Source organism: Pelophylax lessonae (assembly GCF_965119305.1).
Source record: "Pelophylax lessonae genome assembly, chromosome: 8".
NCBI lineage: Eukaryota > Metazoa > Chordata > Amphibia > Anura > Ranidae > Pelophylax > Pelophylax lessonae.
The window spans coordinates 7083036-7103225 of record NC_138775.1 but is presented as its reverse complement, the minus strand read 5'-3'; the positions used below and the strand labels follow the sequence as shown (position 1 = coordinate 7103225).

The window sequence follows — 20190 nt, the reverse complement described above, 5'->3', positions numbered from 1 at the left end:
ACCAGGCATACATTAACCCCTCCCTCTCCAATAAAATTAACCCCTTCCCTACCAGTGTCATTTTTACAGTAACAGTGCATATTTATAGCACTGATTACTGTAGTAATGTCACTGGTCCCCCCAAAAGTGTCAAAAAAGTCAGTCAAGGGTCCGATCTGTCCGCCGCAATGTCGCAGTCCCACAAAAAAAATCGCAGATCGCCGCCATTACTCATTAAAAAAAAAACCAACAAAAACAACAGAAATCTTTCCCTTAGTTAGTAAACGCAATAACTTTTGCGCAAACCAATCAAAATACGCTTATTGCGATTTTTTTTACCAAAAATATGTAGCAGAAAACAAATTGGCCTAAAACGATAAAAAAATTTGATTTTTACATTTTTTTTTGGGGGGGGGGAATTTCATATAAAAAAATTTGAAAAATATTGTTATTTTTTCAAAATTGTCACTCTTTTTTTGTTTATAGCGCAAAAAGTAAAAATCGCAGAGGTGATCAAATACCACCAAAAGAAAGCTCTATTTGTGGGGAAAAAAGGACGTAAATTTCTTTTGGGTACGGCGTTGCATGACCGCGCAATTGTCAGTTAAAGTCGCACAGTGCCGAATCGCAAAAAGTGGCCCAAACGTAAGACAGCAAAATCCTCCGGTGGTAAAGTGGTTAATATTGTATATATTTACATTTCCTTTTAAAATCATACGGGAAAATCAATAAAAAAAAAAAAAGATATTATACAAAAAATGACTGTCAAAAGGTTACTGTCATTTGCCTATACTCCTCCATGGAAGTAATTATTTTTATGGGTTGAAACACTTATCTTGTATACCCCCTTTCTGCTAGAAGGTATATATATAGGGAAAATGTCTTAAACAATATATGGTATTTTGAATGCAAAATGGTATTTATTATTCTAACTATATCCCCCACCTTTTTTTTTTTTTTTTTTTTCCTTTTCTCCTTTTTTTCCTTTCTATTTATTTATTTTATGTTTGATATTCTGTGTATTCGTATTTACTTTGTAAAATCAAACTGGAAAATAGATAAAAATATATTATACAAAAAGAAAATGAAAAGGAGGATTTTTGCAAACTTGTAAGATTGCCTAGTTAGAGGTAAAAGGATTGGTAAAGTCCCCCCGAGAGGGGAGATAAAAGTACAGTATGTTCTTGCTTAGGACAAGTTGCTTTTTTCAAAGAGTAAGAATGAAATTTGCCCATAAGCAATACAAGAAGTATCTAATGATGATTGATGGAGATGTAAGCGCTCTTCAGTATTTATGTGACACTTGTTTATCTAATATTGGTAAAAGAATGCAGTTTAGCCGTTAGAAAATATCCAAACAACTATAATTGGAATTTATGAGTGCCGCTGTCTGAGGCCAGGAGGCGTTATCAGTCACCCGGGACCATTTCTGTATTGATGAGGAGAAAAGCAGATCCTCCGATCCCCGGAGATTTCCCTGCGAGTCGTCCTGACCTGACTGAGGATAAAGACAGGTGAGATCCTTCCCTTTCCTAGGAAAATCTGCCCATCTATTGCCAGCTTTACCCTCTTCTAACCCATTACTTACCCCAAGATCTACAAGCCACCCATAGCCAGGTGAACAGACATTCCATGCCACCCATAGCCAGGTGAACAGACATTCCATGCCACCCATAGCCAGGTGAACAGACATTCCATGCCACCCATAGCCAGGTGCACAGACATCACACAAAGCTCATATCCAGGTGCACAGATATTTCATGCCACCCATAGCAAAGTGCACAGATATCACCAACCTCTCATAGCCAGTTGCACAGATATTACACAACGCTCATATCCAGGTCCCTACAGTCACATCAGTCTCTGTACCAGAGGAGCTTACACTCTAATGTCTACTGTGTATCAGTATAGTGTTGCTGGTGGGGGTGGAGTGGTTGGTATCGGGGTGCGAGGTGCGGGGGGCAGGGAATGGAAATTGTTACTTTGGGGTCGGTTTACTAACACTGGAGAGTAGAGAATGTGCAGCAGCTCTGCATAGAAACCAATCAGCTTCCAGGATTTTTTTGGCAAAGCTTAATTGAAGAAGCTGAAGTTAGAAGCTGATTGGCTCCCATGCACAGCTGCAGCAGATTTTGCACTCTCCAGTTTTAGTAAATCTCCCCCTTTGTGTTGTAGAAATGATTTGAGGATTGTCATGTTTTGCCCCCTTGCTGTTTGTGGTGAGTGGTGACATCCCAGCAGAGTGACGATGGACGCCCCATGCTCAGTCACACCGTATCCACATTTCATTCATTCTCTGTAATCAGCGCTTCTGGAACAATTCTCAGTCCAGGGAGAACTGGGCAGGGTGACTCCTCCCTCCTGACTGGGGTGGGGTGACTCCTCCCTCCTGACTGGCTCCACCCTCAGCAGACCTCCTATATATGGAGAGGTAGAAGCTCAGCTGTTCACATCTTTGTCTGACAAGAAAGAAAGATGGCAGAAAGTGGAAATCTGGCAGAAAGTGTGAGTATGATCACCAATGGAAGCTGCACCATCTGAGCAAATGGGTTCTGTAGGCAGTGGTGGGTGTAGTGTTGCTGGGTGTGGGCAGTGGTTGGTTTATTGATGCAGTGAGTGGAGGGTATAGGGTTGCTGGGTGTTGGCAGTGTATGGTATGGTGGTGTTGGGTGTGGGCAGTGGTTGGTAGGGTGGTGTTGGGTGTGGGCAGTGGTTGGTAGGGTGGTGGTGGGTGTGGGCAGTGGATGGTAGGGTGGTGGTGGGTGTAGGCAGTGGTTGGTATAGTGGTGGTGGGTGTGGGCAGTGGTGGGTATGGTGGTGGTGGGTGTGGGCAGTGGATGGTATGGTGGTGGTGGGTGTGGGCAGTGAATGGTATGGTAGTGGTGGGTGTGGGCAGTGGTTGGTATGGTGGTGGTGGGTGTGGGCAGTGGATGGTATGGTGGTGGTGGGTGTGAGCAGTAGTTGGTAGGGTGGTGGGTGTGGGCAGTAGTTGGTAGGGTGGTGGTGGGTGTGGGCAGTGGTTGGTAGGGTGGTAGTGGGTGTGGGCAGTGGATGGTATGGTGGTGGTGGGTGTGGGCAGTGGTTGGTAGGGTGGTGGTGGGTGTGGACAATGGTCGGTATGGTGGTGGTGGGTGTGGACAGTGGTCGGTATGGTGGTGGTGGGTGTGGGCAGTGGTCGGTATGGTGGTGGTGGGTGTGGGCAGTGGTCGGTATGGTGGTGGTGGGTGTGGGCAGTGGTTGGTATGGTGGTGATGGGTGTGGGCAGTGGATGGTATGGTGGTGGTGGGTGTAAGCAGTAGTTGGTAGGGTGGTGGTGGGTGTGAGCAGTGGTTGGTAGGGTGGTGGGCAGTGGATGGTATGGTGGTGGTGGGTGTGGGCAGTGGTTGGTTTGGTGGTTATGGGTGTGAACATTGATATGTACAGTAGTGCATATAGTGCTGCTGGGTGTGGACAGTGGTGTTTATGTATAATGTTGCTGTGTATGGGCAGTTTAGTGTGGGCAGTGGTGCATATAATGCTGTTGGTTGTGGTGGGTGAAGGATTTCTGGGTGTAGGTCAGGATATTGGTTCTTGTTGTCCAGTTATTAATATTTTTTAGGGTGTAATGGATCCATTTTAGTATCCTGGCACAGAGCTGGGTCTCCCTCCCTGGGTATTCTTAATATACGGTATATACTGGTATGGCTCAGACACTCCTCTCCTCCACACGTGCCCATAGTGACTTATTATTTCCATTCCTCCCCCCTCCTCCTTTTCTTCATTTTATGTATGTGTGTGATTATATTAACCAAGCTGAGGTGGGGAAGGGGGTAGGGGGTATACTCCAGACCATTCAGATATTTGATGTACACATGACAGACATGCTGACCAGAATTAAATTCATACAGGACACACCAAGTACATAATAATTACTAAACATGAACGCCGGGCAGACCTTGTGCCGGTCAGTAATTGGCCCCGTCTGGCTGTCTGTAGATAGGACTATAACTTATATAAAGGTCTGGGCAGCCGGCATACATGACATGAACATTAGAAGTGAAAATGTATATATTGTCAGTCATTGATCTGTCATTAGAAGACATTTGTGATCTGCTGGGGATGTCTGAGCTCCCTCCACTCTCCCATACAAAGGATTCCACAAAGTGCTGCGACCCGAGAAAATCCCAAATTTATCCTCAGTACAATAACTGCAACCATGAGACGTCTCCTCAGTCTATATACAATGTGTAACCCCCCCCACCCCTCTATTATACAGGGTGTAATAGTCCTCTCCTTTCTCCAATACAGACATTTTTCTTAAATAATTTCGTCTTCACACCCGGTCACTGTGTGGAGGTGGAGGGCTTCATTCCGGAAGACTGTAAAAGGTAGGTGAAGATTCTAGCCCAGTTTTCATATTATACCATATATTTCTGCTCTCTGTATAATACAATTTGCCAAAAGTACAACTTACAGAAGTAGAGAAGTGTGCTCTGTGTATAGTACATTCTACTGACCCTTCCTCACTGGGAATTTTTTGTTTGGTCCCTCAAACCTGACCTCAGATTGTGCCGTTTCACTCCCTGTTGCACAAACTAGTGACTTCTCAACTCCTCCATTTCCCAGTAGTGACTCAACCATTCAGCTCACCTTCCCATCTGTAACATGTTAGTTCAGCTCCCCCTCCTAGTAATGACTCCTAAGCCCAGTTCCCCCTTCTCCTTTACACAGCAGTGACTCTGTATTCTTAGCAGACTTGGCTCACCCTGTCCCCTCTCCGAGTAGTGCCTCTCAGCTCCCCCTGCTACTTCTCCCAGCGGTTGCTCAGCTCCCCCTGCTCCTTCTATACCGTCAATGAGTCTGTAGCTCAGCTCACCCTTCTCCTTCTCACTAGTAGTTTTTTTTTTACATGTTGATGGCTGCGCTGGACTGACCTGCTCGATAGAGGGTCTGTGGGTGGGTGGTAGGTGAGAGAGATCCACTTGGGGAAATTAACTCCCAATCAATCTGGCCTGAATGGATGAAAAAAAAAAGGCTGTGGACCCTTGTTAAGGGGTCTGGGCTGCTACTTTAAGATACAGTCTAGTGGTCGTTTCCAGCGTTTCTAGTGGTAGTCGGTTAAAGGAGTGCCCAAAATCAGCAAAAAGAATCCCACTTAGATCAAAAGCTCGTAGTTTTATTGGTAGCAGAACATGTTAAAGCCAGCGCGTTTCAGGGGAACAGAGACTCCCCCTACTTCTTTTTTTTCCATAAGCCCCCTTCTTCTAAATGTTGCCGTTCGGATCATTTACGCCCTGAAGAAGTCTCTGTTCCCCCGAAACACGTTGGCTTGAACATGTTCTGCTACCAATAAAACAACGATCTTTTGATCTAAGTGGAATTCTTATTGCTGATTTTGGGCACACCTTCTCACTAGTAGGATGGGAGAGCCGAGAGCAGAGTTGAATGACTTCACTGTTTCTCTTGTGAACTTTCAGGATGAATTGTTCCACAGTGGCTGTACCTACAAATGTCAGTGAGGGATTGTCTCAAAGCTTACTGACCACTTGTTAAGATTATGTAAATAGCAGTATGTCCATATCCAGGCTACAGATTCACTTTAGGTTAAGGTGACTGTGATGGGAGTCACTTTGGTTGGGGGGCCCGTTGAACCCAGCTTACCTTGGAGAGGTTGGGAAATCCCTCTCTCAGCTCCCTAGGTCCCTCTTATGTGTAAGTCACCCTGTGTCTTTTAGGGGCACAGGGGGGCTGAGAAAATGATTGACAACTACTTAATGGACACTGAGAGTATAGTTTAGATTACTTCAACTGGGACAGTAATAATTATCCACAATATCCCTGAAGAAATCTATGCTACATTAATTTCACTGTATCAGAATGATGGAACATTGTATGAGCTTTACCATATAGCCTGTTGTAGACCATTGCCATGCCCTCTGATATTATTGATTAATCAAAGCATTTTTTTAGATCTGGATTGCATGGTTAATTGGAAAACCTGTTTCTGCTAGCAAACCCTTGTGGGATGTATTTATACTTGTAGTAATCTTTCCTTTGTATTCATTGTTGTAGGGGTCAAATAGTCTGATTATCCAGGCTGGTTGAGGTGCTGAGTTAATTAGCATGTTAATTAAATCACTGTCAGCTATTAATTGCTAGTGGGGAAGTAGAATATGGTTTGTGTTGGTTTCCTTAGTTATGTTAATTATATTTCTGTATACAATTTAATCTGTGTGAGTTTGTTCAATGAAGAGTTTCAGATCTAAAAAAATAAAGTTCCAGATCTCATACAAGCTATTTGTTGTCTAGCCTTGTATGTTAGGCGGCTATAATATCTCATATCTATGTTGAAGGCTGGAGGAAGAGCTATACTGACAGAAGCACACAAGCGGAACCTGTGTGGATTCCATCAGTGACTATATTTTTAAAATGAAAACCAGGGACATTTTATTCATTTATTTTTATTTGGCAAATGGCACAGGACTGCATAATACACAGAGTGCTGGGCACAGGACTGCATAATACACAGAGTGCTGGGCACATGACTGCATAATACACAGAGCTCTGGGCACAGGACTACATAATACACAGAGCGCTGGGCACAGGACTGCATAATACACAGAGTGCTGGGCACAGGACTGCATAATACACAGAGTGCTGGGCACAGGACTGCATAATACACAGAGTGCTGGGCACATGACTGTATAATACACAGAGCGCTGGGCACATGACTGTATAATACACAGAGCGCTGGGCACATGACTGCATGATACACAGAGCGCTGGGCACAGGACTGCATAATACACAGAGCGCTGGGCACAGGACTGCATAATACACAGAGCGCTGGGCACAGGACTACATAATACACAGAGCGCTGGGCACAGGACTACATAATACACAGAGCGCTGGGCACAGGACTGCATAATACACAGAGCGCTGAGTTTAAGACTGCATAATACACTTTCAGGGATACCACATGCAGGCATCTAGCAAGCGTGATCAGTTGGCTGCACTTACGGAATCAGATCCCAGACTGAATAAGGTTGAAATAAGTTTGATAAGCCAAACCCATTCCAACAGCAGTAAACCATAAACAAAGTAAGTGAAATAAATGTGACAGTGCAAAACCCAAATAATGACTTACTATATGGAGGGAGCACACAAAAGCAAGACAGGACAGGCGTAGGAGACAAGGGGAACAGGAAGCAGGGTACAGGGAACAAGGATCAGGATACAGGTTACAGGATCAGGTTCAGGCTCAAACAGAGTCACAGCTTGCAGGAAAAATGCTGAACCTCAGTGAAGTGCGGGCATATATTCCCCCAGAAGTCCACATCAGGTGCAGCCTAATTAAGAGTACAGTCCAGCTGCTGGGAGACTCCCGCTGGGGGCCACCAGAATTACATCCATCGATTCCAGGAACAACAGTACCACCAGCAGGTGACCCAAGTAATTGCACTGATCCTGACATATACAGAGTGCTGAGCACAGGACTGCATAATATACAGAGTGCTGGGCACAGGACTGCATAATATACAGAGTGCAGGGTTCAGAGGTTTGCTATGCACAGAGGACACTTCTGCCCCCACATCCTTAGCTCACCTTTGCACCCTTCTCTCACAGATTATCTCTGCAGCCACTTCTTAGCCCTTCCCCCATAACTGCTAAACTCTCCATCTCTCTATGCAGCTGCATCAGCTCTGATGCCTGCTCCCCCACTGCCCTCACCTGTGTACAGACCCTCCCCCATCTGCTCACCTCCCGGTCTCAGCCCCCCACAAAGTCCATTTTTGCCTCTGCCTCTCCCCCATTGAACAACAGCAGGAGCGGCAGTGAGATCGTCCAGCAGAGTCGGCATCTGAGCCACCAGGCTGTTTCTCATCCAGCATGGGATGCCCTGTTAATCCAGCCCAGAATCCAGGGACAGACTTGGTCCGGGGACTGTGTCCTAAGTCTGGGGACGTCTGGTCACCCTTTTAGGTGTCTGTTGCTATGAGGACGTGTATTAGCTTGACCCCATTTTATTTAGAAATCATTTTTAAGCAAACCGTTCTAGTGTAAAATCTAAAAAAAAGATTAGTTGATATAGATTATATATAATCTGCCATATATAATTTGCCATTTTAAATGATTAAAAGTGGCAGAAGTTCTTCTGAGACCCATGGGAGTACCACTGGTGAATGACTCAAGTACTATATTGGAACAAGGTCAGCTGAGCAGAATAATTGCTGTTTCTGTCTTTCTAGGTTTCACATAAATTTCGGAAAAGATGAAAAGAATTTAGTGTTACACTTTAACCCTCGATTTGACTACCATGGAGACAAGAACAAGATCATTTTGAACTCAAGGGTGGACGGTGTCTATGGAGACCCACCGCGGAGAGAAAGCTTCTTCCCCTTCCAGATGGGAACAGACACTATGGTATGTCAATGCTGGGAGGACAAATGTTGGATGGGGCAAAGTGGCATCACTGTTCATATTGGACGCATCATATCCATCTCTGAATGATGCAGTAGGCAGTCTGTGATGGCTTAGGTGAAGGGTAGATAGGCTTTTCTATAATGGTTGCCCCTTCAGCTCATTCCATGAAGGATGAGAACCTCCCACATAGGAAAATCCAATGGATTCCATCATGCTGCCATTGTGTGCTATGATATACTGCCTAGCAAATGGTTGCTATTGGTCTGATCACTGTCAGAATTTTAGGCTTACAACATTTTCCATATAACATTTTCATTTCTGTATTGTGTATGCATGTGTTATTGAAAATGTTATGTTTGTGAGAGGATTATTATAGGAAGAAGAGGGAACGGGGGTCAGGAAATCCCTGACATGGAATGTCACTATAAAGTCCCCTGTAAAGGCTCAATTTAGGGAGTAGTGGGGGGGTTGGCCATGAACTGGAGCTCATCAGCATGTGGGGAGGTAGAGGGTTTGTGGTGTTTGTCACATCCTTCATATATAGACATTAGAGGCCATCCCAGGGTGGGTTCTTCTGGACTACTCTAGGCACCCCTAACATGGTCCCTTTACTGCACATGGGCTTTTTTGATCTTGGGGCAAGGCTGCTGTGGGGGGGGGGGGGGGGATACTCAACCTTAAGGTGGGGCTCTGCTTTTAATGAATGTACACTTGCACCATAACTGTTCTCCAGATATCTCTTGGATCCCCATGACAATCTACAACTTCTTTGTAAACTGCATTTAGGAGGAACGCACTGAAGCTGGATACACACTATACAACTTTTGTTGGTAGATTTCCTTTACATTTACCTTCAACTATGTTGTGCAGGGGCCTGCCTGAAGGCATACAAAATTGAAAGTGTTTAGGTGTGACCTCGTATTATATGGTTTTGGTAAATCTAAAGGAAAACATCTAAAGAAAATTGTATAGTGTGTATCCAGCTTGAGCCTTGACCACCTCCAGCGTATCACAGCTACCTCACTCCCAGTAACAAAATGGGGTCCTGCTGTGCACATGGCATGGACTCCAAGCATTCACTTCACTTAACCCTTCATACCTAGACAGGCTGGGGACCACGAGGAGTGCCAACAACTCCCTCCTGCAAGAGATTATCTACCTTTGTAGGCACACACGTAATGACAGGCTGCTTATAACTTCCCTTACCCTAGGCAACCCTTGCATCTTCACGCCGTATTACTCTCGTACTGAGGTCTTCATACCTTAGTGACCTAAACCATGGGATAGTGCTGGTTATTTGCACTACACCCCTTTATGAACTTAAGAAAAGATGGGAACAAGGTTCCAAAACTTTACTTGAAAAGTGCAACCGCTTACAAAGTCCAAATGCAAGAACAATATTTCTTCCTACATCCCTAACTCAGGCTGTATGCTGCCCTGGGCATACCTACAAAGGTAGAGGCCATGTAAAATAGTCCATCAGTGGCACTTTCCAGCAGCTGTTGTCTTTGGGTTAAACCCCAAGAACTGATGGGCTATACATCCGGGTAGTAGTAGACAACATTCTTCTGCTCCTCACGGGTGTTGTCCTCCAGCTCTCTCCATTAGGGGCACTGAGCCTCTGTGGGGGGAAAACTCTCGGCTCTACCCACAAAGTCCTTCCTGATCTTTCTCTCTGGCTTAATAATGGGCCCTGGACCTCTCTGTGCTCTGGACCACTGTCCCCCTTTTATAACACAGGGTCAGTGGCTCAGACCTAGAGAAAAACCCTGCCAAAACCCAAAGAACTGGCAAAGTATTAACTCTTACCCTCCCATCTGGGACAGCACCTGACTGTCTATTTCCAACCCACTTACAAGAATCATGCTACACCTCTGTTATGGAGAGACCAATGTGCGTGATTGGGGGGGATACAGGTATTAGATGATGCTGATGAATGCTGTTCATCTAAATTCATCTGTGGGGGCAGGATTCCTCAAATCAAGTGTCAAGGCTTAATTCTCTATAGGGTAGAAGAAGAAAGTGATCCAGGAGAAGCTTTTTTCTTTTTTTTTTTCCACCAACCATTCTCATTTACTCCAAGTCCGTCATAGTAGATGGGACCCCTGCCAAGGACACATATAAATTGGAGCCATGGCTGGGACCATGGCAGACGGGGCCCTATATCAGGACAGATGTGTATTGGGGCCCCTGAAAAAGAGTGTGTGTTTTTTTTTCTGTGTAGATGCTATGTTGCAGACATGGCATACAGCAGCATGCCAACAATTTTGCACCAGAGGAACTCTTGAGAATTTTCAGGTCTTGGGGAACCACTGTTAAAACAAATGTATTGTTAGTCGGTAGAAAAAATGCCCTTTAAATTGGTGGCCATTGGTAAGAATGCTCCACTTACAGTGGTGGTCAAAATGCCACTCTTACAGGCAGTGAAAAAGATTATTGGTTTCATGAAGTTGGGCCCTGAAATAGGCAGGCACCATCAAATGGGAGGTTAATCAGCCACAGACAGGGGAGGACTGGGCCAGGGGGCAGGGGGGCAATTGCCCCCTGGGCCGCTCTGATGGCCCGTAAAAAGGTTGCACTGCTTCTGCCACAGACATGCCTAAAGGATTCCTGGTGAAGGTAAGTAAAAAGCCCATACTGCTGACCTGCTGAGTGCGAGTTGAAGACAAGGACAACGCTCAGGCCTCCCTCCCCCCCCCCCCCCAGCATGGATGGTGTAAACTGTGTCTGAGCAGAGGCCGGTTCCATGCCCCACTGGAGACTCTTCTGCCCCGGCCAGCCCTAACCAAGCTGTCCCAACTCCCCCCAACCTCCCCCTGCTGGCCAGGTGGGGAACCCGGATTCAGCTGGTAAGTAGAAAGTATCTGGAGCAGGGCTTCAGAATGGGGGTCAGGAGGAGGATTGGGAGAGTGAGAGGGGGGTGAGGGAAAGTGGGAAGGGGGCCAAGTCACTGCACCATGGGCCTCTGGCTTGTACTTGCCCCCTGGGCTGAAAGTTGCCAGTCTGCCCCTGGCGACGGAACCCCCAGAAACATCTGAAGAAACCCTGGGTGGGAATAGCTGGTGTACAGGGACTCCAAACTGGCCAACAGCTCTTGATCTCCTGAGGGCTCCAGTCATTATTCTAGGTGACAGAAACACCGTCCTCAGAGACCCATCACTAATACATTGCAGCACAGAAGCACATCTTTCCATTTTCCTTTCCATTAACCCAGTTCTGCAACACATAAAGAATATATAAGATAAAGCTACATGCACATATCATATTATGGGAAGATATTTGTTGAAATGGTGGTCTGTCTTTATTGCCAACACAAATTGATTTTTTTTTTATAGTCCAGCAAGCTGACACTGTGCCATTTTCTTTTCATACAGGTTTGCTTCCAGTTTGAACCAAATGAGATCCTCATACAAATGCTTCATGGAAAACCTCTGTCATTTCCAGTCAGTTCTCCCATAGAAGAGATCTCATATGTGTCTATGGGAGGCCTCCAGCCCAAGTCCATCACACTAAAACCACTCCCACAATAGAAGAGCCCCCTGTCCCACATGTCTATATCCAGGCTCTGTGAAATGGCCATAGTGGATGAAGAAGAGAAAATACTTTAAGCCTGTTTTGTAAGCCCCGCCTTCCAATCTGTGTGTAACCTTCCAATCTGCATCTTTGCTGCTCATGTAGCCATACATTGTGCTTTGCTTGGTTCATTTACTGGAAATGGATTGCATTTTTACGTTTTAAATAAAATACAATGAGCTCTATTGTGTCTGATCAAACCAATTAATTTTATTATTTAGCACTAAAATTACTTTGGATTGATTGCTGTAGGCAATAGAAAATCACTGCCTGCTGCATGCATGCAAGGCACACAGTAACCAGCAGAGGGTGCTAATGCTAAATTTTCTGCCTGATTTCCAGTAACCACAGACAGTGGTTAGAGTATGGGTAGTAGTTGTGGCAGTGAATGTAGTAGTACCCCAATATGGACAGGGGCTTTGCTAGGGGTAGGAGTTACTGGAGCAGCTTTAGTCTCAGTGTAAGCTGGTAGTAGATTAGAAGGCAATTGATTAAGGGTAAAGTAATGGCAGCAGGGGTAGCAGCAATGCATCTATTTATACATATGTATGGAAAGCTGCGCTAACAAATTGAAATGTGAAATCACTCAACATAAATATTCAAAAATGAATAGTATATACACAAATACAAACAATTAAATAAATAGTGAAATAAATTGTGAATGAATAATAAATGTGCACAATCCCCCAAAAAAGTTAAAATAAAGGAATTCCAAATAAGTAATAAGTGGGGGAATAGGAGAGTGAACTCGGGATAAGCTGTCCTCCACCGCAGTGCAACCGCCACCACACCATTCAATTCTGCTTACCAGATAGCAGATGCAATAGGGCCAAAGAACATATAGGAGACGGATGTCCCTGCGGTATGGCCATCAAAAGAAAGGATTCGGACCGAAATGTACCAAGGGTCAAACACCAAAGCCGCCTCAGATGTAACCCAGATGGAGCATTCCACACACAACTCTAGACATCCATGTAACTCCGGAAAGGCACTATAAAAGAAAACAATGGCTCCATAGCGTAAAACAGTAAGGATTTAATATATAAATAGTAAAGTAACACTTACAGAGTAATAATTATGCAAGGCATAAGGAAAAAACACCAAACCGTTCCTTCCAGGTAGGCGAAGGTTGACGTCAGCACACTGATCCGACAAATTTCGTCAGAGATGACGTCTTCCTTATACACACTGTATGTGTGGTGAAACAGTAAAGCTGGTATTTGCTGTAAAATTCAGTTATTATACAATAGTAAGAGAAGCAGGAGGTGTAATGGTAGCATAGAAAGGGTAGGAGTAAGAGCATTTGGCATTTGTAGCAGTGGGTGTGGTAGTTGTAACATTTTAAAAAAGGTAGTAGTAGGAGCTTTGTCAGCCAGCAAAAAACATAACCAAGCTGCTTCAGCTACTCGGGTTAAAAAAACAGGTCTGTGTTGAATATATTTTTAAGCTAAAGTCACATTGCCACATCAGGGCACTTCTGGTAAGTGTGGTCTCTAAACTGTATCTGTGTTCCCAGCTATGGGATATATACAGTATCTCACAAAAGTAAGTACACCCCTCACATTTTTGTAAATATTTTATTCTATCTTTTCATGTGACAACACTGAAGAAATGACACTTTGCTACAATGTAAAGTAGTGAGTGTACAGCTTGTATAACAGTGTAAATTTGCTGTCCCCTCAAAATAACTCAACACACAGCCATTAATGCTGGCAACAAAAGTGAGTACATCCCTAAGTGAAAATGTCTAAATTGGGCCCAATTAGCCATTTTCCCTCCCCGGAGTCATGTGACTCGTTAGTGTTACAAGGTCTCAGGTGTGAATGGGGAGCAGGTGTGTTAAATTTGGTGTTATCGCTCTCACTCTCTCATACTGATCACTGGAAGTTCAACATGGCACCTCCGTGGCAAAGAACTCTCTTCTGAGGATCGGAAAAAAAGAATTGTTGCTCTACATAAAGATGGACTAGGCTACAAGAAGATTGCCAAGACCCTGAAACTGAGCTGCAGCACGGTGGCCAAGACCATACAACGGTTTAACAGGGCAGGTTCTACTCAGAACAGGCCTCGCCATGGTCAACCAAAGAAGTTGAGTGCACGTGCTCAGCGTCATATCCAGGGGTTGCCTCTGGGAAATAAGACATATTTGTGCTGCCAGCATTGCTGCAGAGGTTGAAGGGGTAGGGGGGGTTCGGCCTGTCAGTGCTCAGACCCACAAGATGATGCACAAGAAAAGCCCGCAAACAGTTTGCTGAAGACAAGCAGACTAAGAACATGGATTACTGGAACCATCTCCTGTGGTCTGAGACCACGCTAAACTTATTTGGTTCAGATGGTGTCAACTAGCGGCAACCAGTTGAGTACAAAGACAAGTGTGTCTTGCCTACAGTCAAGCATGGTGGTGGGAGTGTCATGGTCTGGGGCTGCATGAGTGCTGCCAGCACTGGGGAGCTACAGTTCATTGAGGGAACCATGAATGTCAACATGTACTGTGACATACTGAAGCAGAGCATGATCCCCTCCCTTCAGAGACTGGGCCACAGGGCAATATTCCAACATAATGACCCCAAACACACCTACAAGATGACCAATGCCTTGCTAAAGAAGCTGAGGGTAAAGGTGATGGACTGGCCAAGCATGTCTCCAGACCTAAACCCTATTGAGCATCTGTGGGGCATTCTCAAACAGAAGGTGGAGGAGCGCAAGGTCTCTAACATCCACCAGCTCCGTGATATCATCATGGAGGAGGGGAAGAGAATGCCAGTGGCAAACTGTGAAGCTCTGATGAACTCCATGCCCAAGAGGGTTAAGGCAGTGCTGGAAAATAATGGTGGCCACCTCAAAATATTGACACTTTGAGCCCAATTTGGACATTGTCACTTAGGGGTGTACTCACCTTTGTTGCCAGCGGTTTAGACATTAATGGCTGTGTGTTGAGTTATTTTGAGGGGCCAGCAAATTTACACTGTTATACAAGCTGTACACTCACTACTTTACATTGTAGCAAAGTGTCATTTCTTCAGTTTTGTCACATGAAAAGATAGAATAAAATATTTACAAAAAAATGTGAGGGGTGTACTTACTTTTGTGAGCTACTGTAGCAATGTACAAGCCATAATGTGCAAAAGAGGATCCACCGGCTAGTATAAATGGACCTTTTATTTTTTCATGTCCTGTTTACACAGTAGTTAAAAAAAAAAAAATCCCCTGGACTGTTTTCTGACTGAGTCAAGCACTTAAAGTAGTAGGAATTTACAAGGTGTTGCTATGGGTAACCCAGGGGAATCTGCTTCAAGCAGCTCCCAAGGGAGTAGTGCTACAGTAGCTAAAAGGAACAATGGTGTCATTGGGAACTTATCTGAGAGGCAGAAATTGCCCATCTCTCAAGGAACCCCTAAAAACCTCAGGAGGAATCCCTAGCAACCTCAGGAGGAATCCCTAGCAACCTCAGGAGGAATCCATAGCAACCTCAGGAGGAATCCCTAGCATCCTCAGGAGGAATCCTGGTTAAGAAACCCTGGATAAGACAAAACTGTTGCAGAGTGTGATCAATGGGTGCAGCGGAGTCCATTTAGATCAGACATTGTGGAGTAAACAGGAACTGGCTTCTTTATTGGAACATAACACCGAAATCAAAGATGTCACCTCATTGTAATAAGAACAACAGACAGGAAGAAATAACCAACAAGTTCAGTACAGTGTACAGGAAATTACAACACATCATAGAAAATGCATAGCATATCACTGAGCATTAGTGACATCTAGTGTCCTATTTGTGAACTGCGGTTAATCTGCTAAACTGAAAGCTGTTGTATCTCCAACAAAAACAAGAGATTAGCATTGTGCATTTTATAAGGTGCAGGGGACAGCAGCTGTACAGATAATTTTCTATTCATCTTTGTGGGTGGTTACATAGTCCTCCACTTCCTTTTTTCTCATCCCAATTCTGGTCCTATAGAGTTATTACAACAAAGAAGAGAAATTAAACTTTGCAGAAGTGAACAGATTCTCACGCTTCTTTTAGAGTTTAATCTTCACATGGTGTGCATCCCAACCCAACGCTCGCAATGTGTCTCCCTGGAAAAGGTAAAATGCAGAACCTTGCCACCTTCATCAACAAAAATTTTAACATCGTTCAAACCTCCGTTCTCGCTCTGATCCTTTTGCTTTTGGAAAAAATCATGGACATGGAGTTCGTGTGCCCCAAGAATGATCATCGACTGGGTATTGGGTACAGTTTGGTGTTTATATTCATACCAGCTGGGATTGTGCTGCTTGTGTCGCACTATTTTAGCTCCTCAGGGATGTGCTGTAAGAAGAAAGAAGATAATACAAGTACAGAAGTTCATAATCCAGAGAATGGAGGAGATGGGCAAGAAAGCGTGTCTTTGAGGAGAGGAGATGATGTGGAAACCGAACCAAGCTCTCAGAGTTGTGGGGACACGTGTATGGCTTGTTTTAATGACTATAAAGCTGTTTTCTTTTGGGTCATAATTGTATTGACGGACGGAAGATACTTGGATTGTCTGTGGAAGTCGGGATATGCAATAGCCAACAACTGTACAGATCCTCTACCGGACTGTCCAAAGCTAACCAGCTTTCCTGTTGTACAGGCATCTCAGGTAAAATTGTCTTACCTTCTACTTTTATTCTTCTTAAAGCGGAGTTCCGGGCACAGATCTCATTTTTTGATGAACATACCCCCGGGACAGTCAGGGCTAGCACATTCCACAATGGATAGCCTCTGATCTGTCCCGGTTCGCACTTACCTGCAAGAAGAAATACTTACTTTGAAAATTTCTTCCACAGCGTTTCCATCTCTCTTGTGGGCAGCTGAAGCCGGCGCGGTCCTCTTCGGTGTCTTCTTCCGCATCTTCTTCTCCCAGAATGCGCCGCACCGGCCCCTCTCGTCACTTCCGGTGCGGCGCCGCATTCCTAAACAGCTTCTGGGCATGCCCAGAAGCTGTTTAGCAGGGGAATGCGGCGTCGCCCGGAAGTGACGTGCGGGGCCGGTGCCGTCGCATTGATTCCTGGGAGCGATGACGTTCAGCTCCCAGGAATCATCGCGAGGCAGGAAGTGACGGGGTGAGCCGCGGCGCTGGAGGAGGAAGTACCCTGAGGTGAGTATTTACGATCTTCGATTACAAGGTGAGTGTACAAAAAAAAAAAAAAATAACTATCCAATTCCTTTTCAGGTTATGTGTAGCTAGCAGAGGGGCACAAAAAAAAAATACCGATTTTGTGCCCGGAACTCCGCTTTAACCACTTGCCGACTGCCCCATGCAGATATACTGCGGCAGGGCGGCTCAGTTGCGCATAATCACATATATCTACATGGGTGTCCCCCCCTCCGGATTCTAAACTACCCCTTTAAAGTGGTTGTTAAGCCACTTTATACTATCCTGTTTGGTCTGTTTAATAATCCCGTGTGCCCCTGTGTCTGTGTTTTAAAAAAATAAGCCATTCTTTGCCAGTTTTCAGAGCGCCGATCGCCATTCACGTGACCTGCCAGCTCTCTCCTCTCTCTCCCTGTCTGACAGCTGTCTGCAGTGGGTGGGGCTGAGGATTCCCCACTGACGTCAGTAGGGAGGAGAGGAGGAGAAAGGTGGCGGGTCATGTGAGCAGCGATCAGCGCTCTGAAAACTGGAAAAGAGCGGCTTATTTTTCCCCTTTAAAAGTAAATATTTGCGAGTTGCGGTGTCTGACATCAGCAGCCATGCCGACCACTGTCCTCAGCCCCAGGCCCCGGTGCTATCATTTCAAGAGAGGGGGAGCCCGGGGCAAGGAAATTGAGGAGATTTGTGGCCTGTGTACACAGACATGACGCGTGACGTCACAGCACGTACTGACGTCACGTGGATGCATGCGCCGCCTGCACGGACCCAAAACAGAGTAGGTCAACTTTGCTTTTGTATCAGGTCCTCAGCCCCAGGCCCCGGTGCTATCATTTCAAGAGAGGGGGAGCCCGGGGCAAGGAAATTGAGGAGATTTGTCGCCCCTTGCACAGAGGTGCACGGCACGTGACATCACAGCACATACTGACGTCACGTGGATATTTGATAATGACTAGGCCCTCATCCCCCTCTCATTACATTGTTGAAAAGGGGCGGCGCATGGCTGACCTTAAAATGATGCCCCCCCCCCCTGGAAAATTTTTTTTGCGGATGTCCATGTATATCTATGAAGTACCACCGCGATCGCCAGAGCGAGAACAATAATTTTAAAAAAAGACCTCCTCTGCAACTCTAAACTGGTAACTGTTACAAATTTTTAAGGCGTCGCCTATGGAGATTTTTAACCATTTGCCGACCGCCCCAGGCAGATTTACCGCGCCAAGGCGGCTCGGCTGCGCATAATCACGTATATCTATGAGGTACCACCGCGATCGCCAGAGCGAGAGCAATAATTCTAAAAAAAGACCTCCTCTGCAACTCTAAACTGGTAACTGTTACAAATTTCGGCTGCGCATAATCATGTAGATCTACGTGGTTATGTGCACGCGCGCGCCGCTGGAGCCTCACTCCCGCTTTGATTAGACACAGCAGGAGGCAGCTCGCGGGAGGAGCGGAGGCGATCGACGCCGGCCTCCCGCAATCTTCCGCTACAGTGACAGAAGAGCCGCCTGCTTATGTAAACAAGCTAAGCTGACCGATCTCTCCCTGCCTCTGTCCAACCCATCCCCCCACACAGTCAGTAGGCACAAGTAGGCATACACTTAACCCCTTGATTAGGGATGATCGAACGGTTCGGGTCCACCATCGGTTCGGCCCGAACATTGGGTGTTCGAGGTTCGGCCGAATTTAGAACTTTTTGCCCAAAAAGTTCGGAATTCGGCAACCAGAACCGCCCAAAATGCAATGCTTCAGGAAATGGGCTTTAAAAGCCCGTGATTGGACCAGAACCATTAGCAAAAGCCAATTGAGGGGGCAGAAGAATGCTAGGAATGTGATTGGAGTGACTAGGGGGTCCCTAGACCAATCATTAGTGAATACGCCCCCCAGTATATAAGATCGCCCCCGCCATATTCCCAGCATTGTTATACTGGACATGGAAGAGAGTGGAAGCAGTTCTGTTAATTTTACTTTAAAAGTGTCATTTAGCTATTTTTAGTGTGAGGAAAGGGATATCTAGTGTAGTTAGAGTGCTCCTTTACACTTAAGTTAGCTTCAAAAATTTAGTTTCTGTAGGGAAAGTGTTAAGTGTCAGGGGACCGTAGGGTAGTGTAGGGTTAACTGACAGTGACTGCTATGGAAGGGTGACAAAACCCCTCCATAGCAGGGTGACCGCTATAGAGAAATGATCATTTCTCTGCTTCGGGACAGGAATGTGGCTTCTCACCAGCAAGCATTTTTTAATGCTGCAGGGGCTGCCACTGCCAGTGCTTTTTTGAGGACATGTTTGATGTCAGACATGACATCTGAACATGTGTATAGGGGGGATATATAGACATATATGTCTGAATATATACCCCTAGACATATATAGGTGTGATAGTAGCAGAAATAAATGCTTGCGCTAATGAAATCATTTACAGTAATATATTTCTGCTACTATCACACCTATATATGTCTAGGGGTATATATTCAGACATATATGCCTATATATACCCCCTATACACATGTTCAGATGTTTTGCCTGCCTCAAAAGAACCCCAAAAAATGCCAAAAAAACGCTAGTGTCAAAAAAAAAAATGCCCAGGTGTGTTTTTGCTGGCATTTTTTGGGGGGTTTTGGAGGCAGGCAAAACATCAGAACTTGTGCACAGTACCACTATACACAAGTTCAGATGTTTTGCCTGCCTCAAAAGAACCCCAAAAAATGCCAAAAAAAAGCTAGCGTCAAAAAAAAAATGCCCAGGTGTGTTTTTGCTGGCATTTTTTGGGGGGTTTTGGAGGCAGGCAAAACATCAGAACTTGTGCACAGTACCACTATACACAAGTTCAGATGTTTTGCCTGCCTCAAAAGAACCCCAAAAAATGCCAAAAAAAACGCTAGCGTCAAAAAAAAAATGCCCAGGTGTGTTTTTGCTGGCATTTTTTGGGGGGTTTTGGAGGCAGGCAAAACATCAGAACTTGTGCACAGTACCACTATACACAAGTTCAGATGTTTTTCCTGACTGCAAAGAACCCAAAAAAATGCCTGCTATTAAACCGGCAAGGTGTTACAGCAGAGAAGCCATATTCCTGTGCTTAAAGTTTTCTAATACAAACGATCTTTTTTTTTATGGTTCTGGACATGCT

At 45.2% G+C, this 20190-nt stretch overlaps 1 protein-coding gene across 1 annotated transcript; it reads left to right on the top strand.

Annotated features, from left to right (window-relative positions):
• Positions 1 to 1199: 1199 nt before the first annotated feature.
• On the top strand, positions 1200 to 11981 carry LOC309562102 (galectin-1-like; the record flags this gene model as incomplete). The annotated part of the gene is made up of 4 exons (XM_082266234.1): positions 1200 to 1253; positions 4267 to 4346; positions 8205 to 8379; positions 11754 to 11981. 4 exons carry the CDS (start codon positions 1200 to 1202, stop codon positions 11907 to 11909), a joined length of 465 nt encoding a protein of 154 aa, XP_082122360.1. The 3' UTR covers positions 11910 to 11981.
• Between the last annotated feature and the right edge of the window lie 8209 nt (positions 11982 to 20190).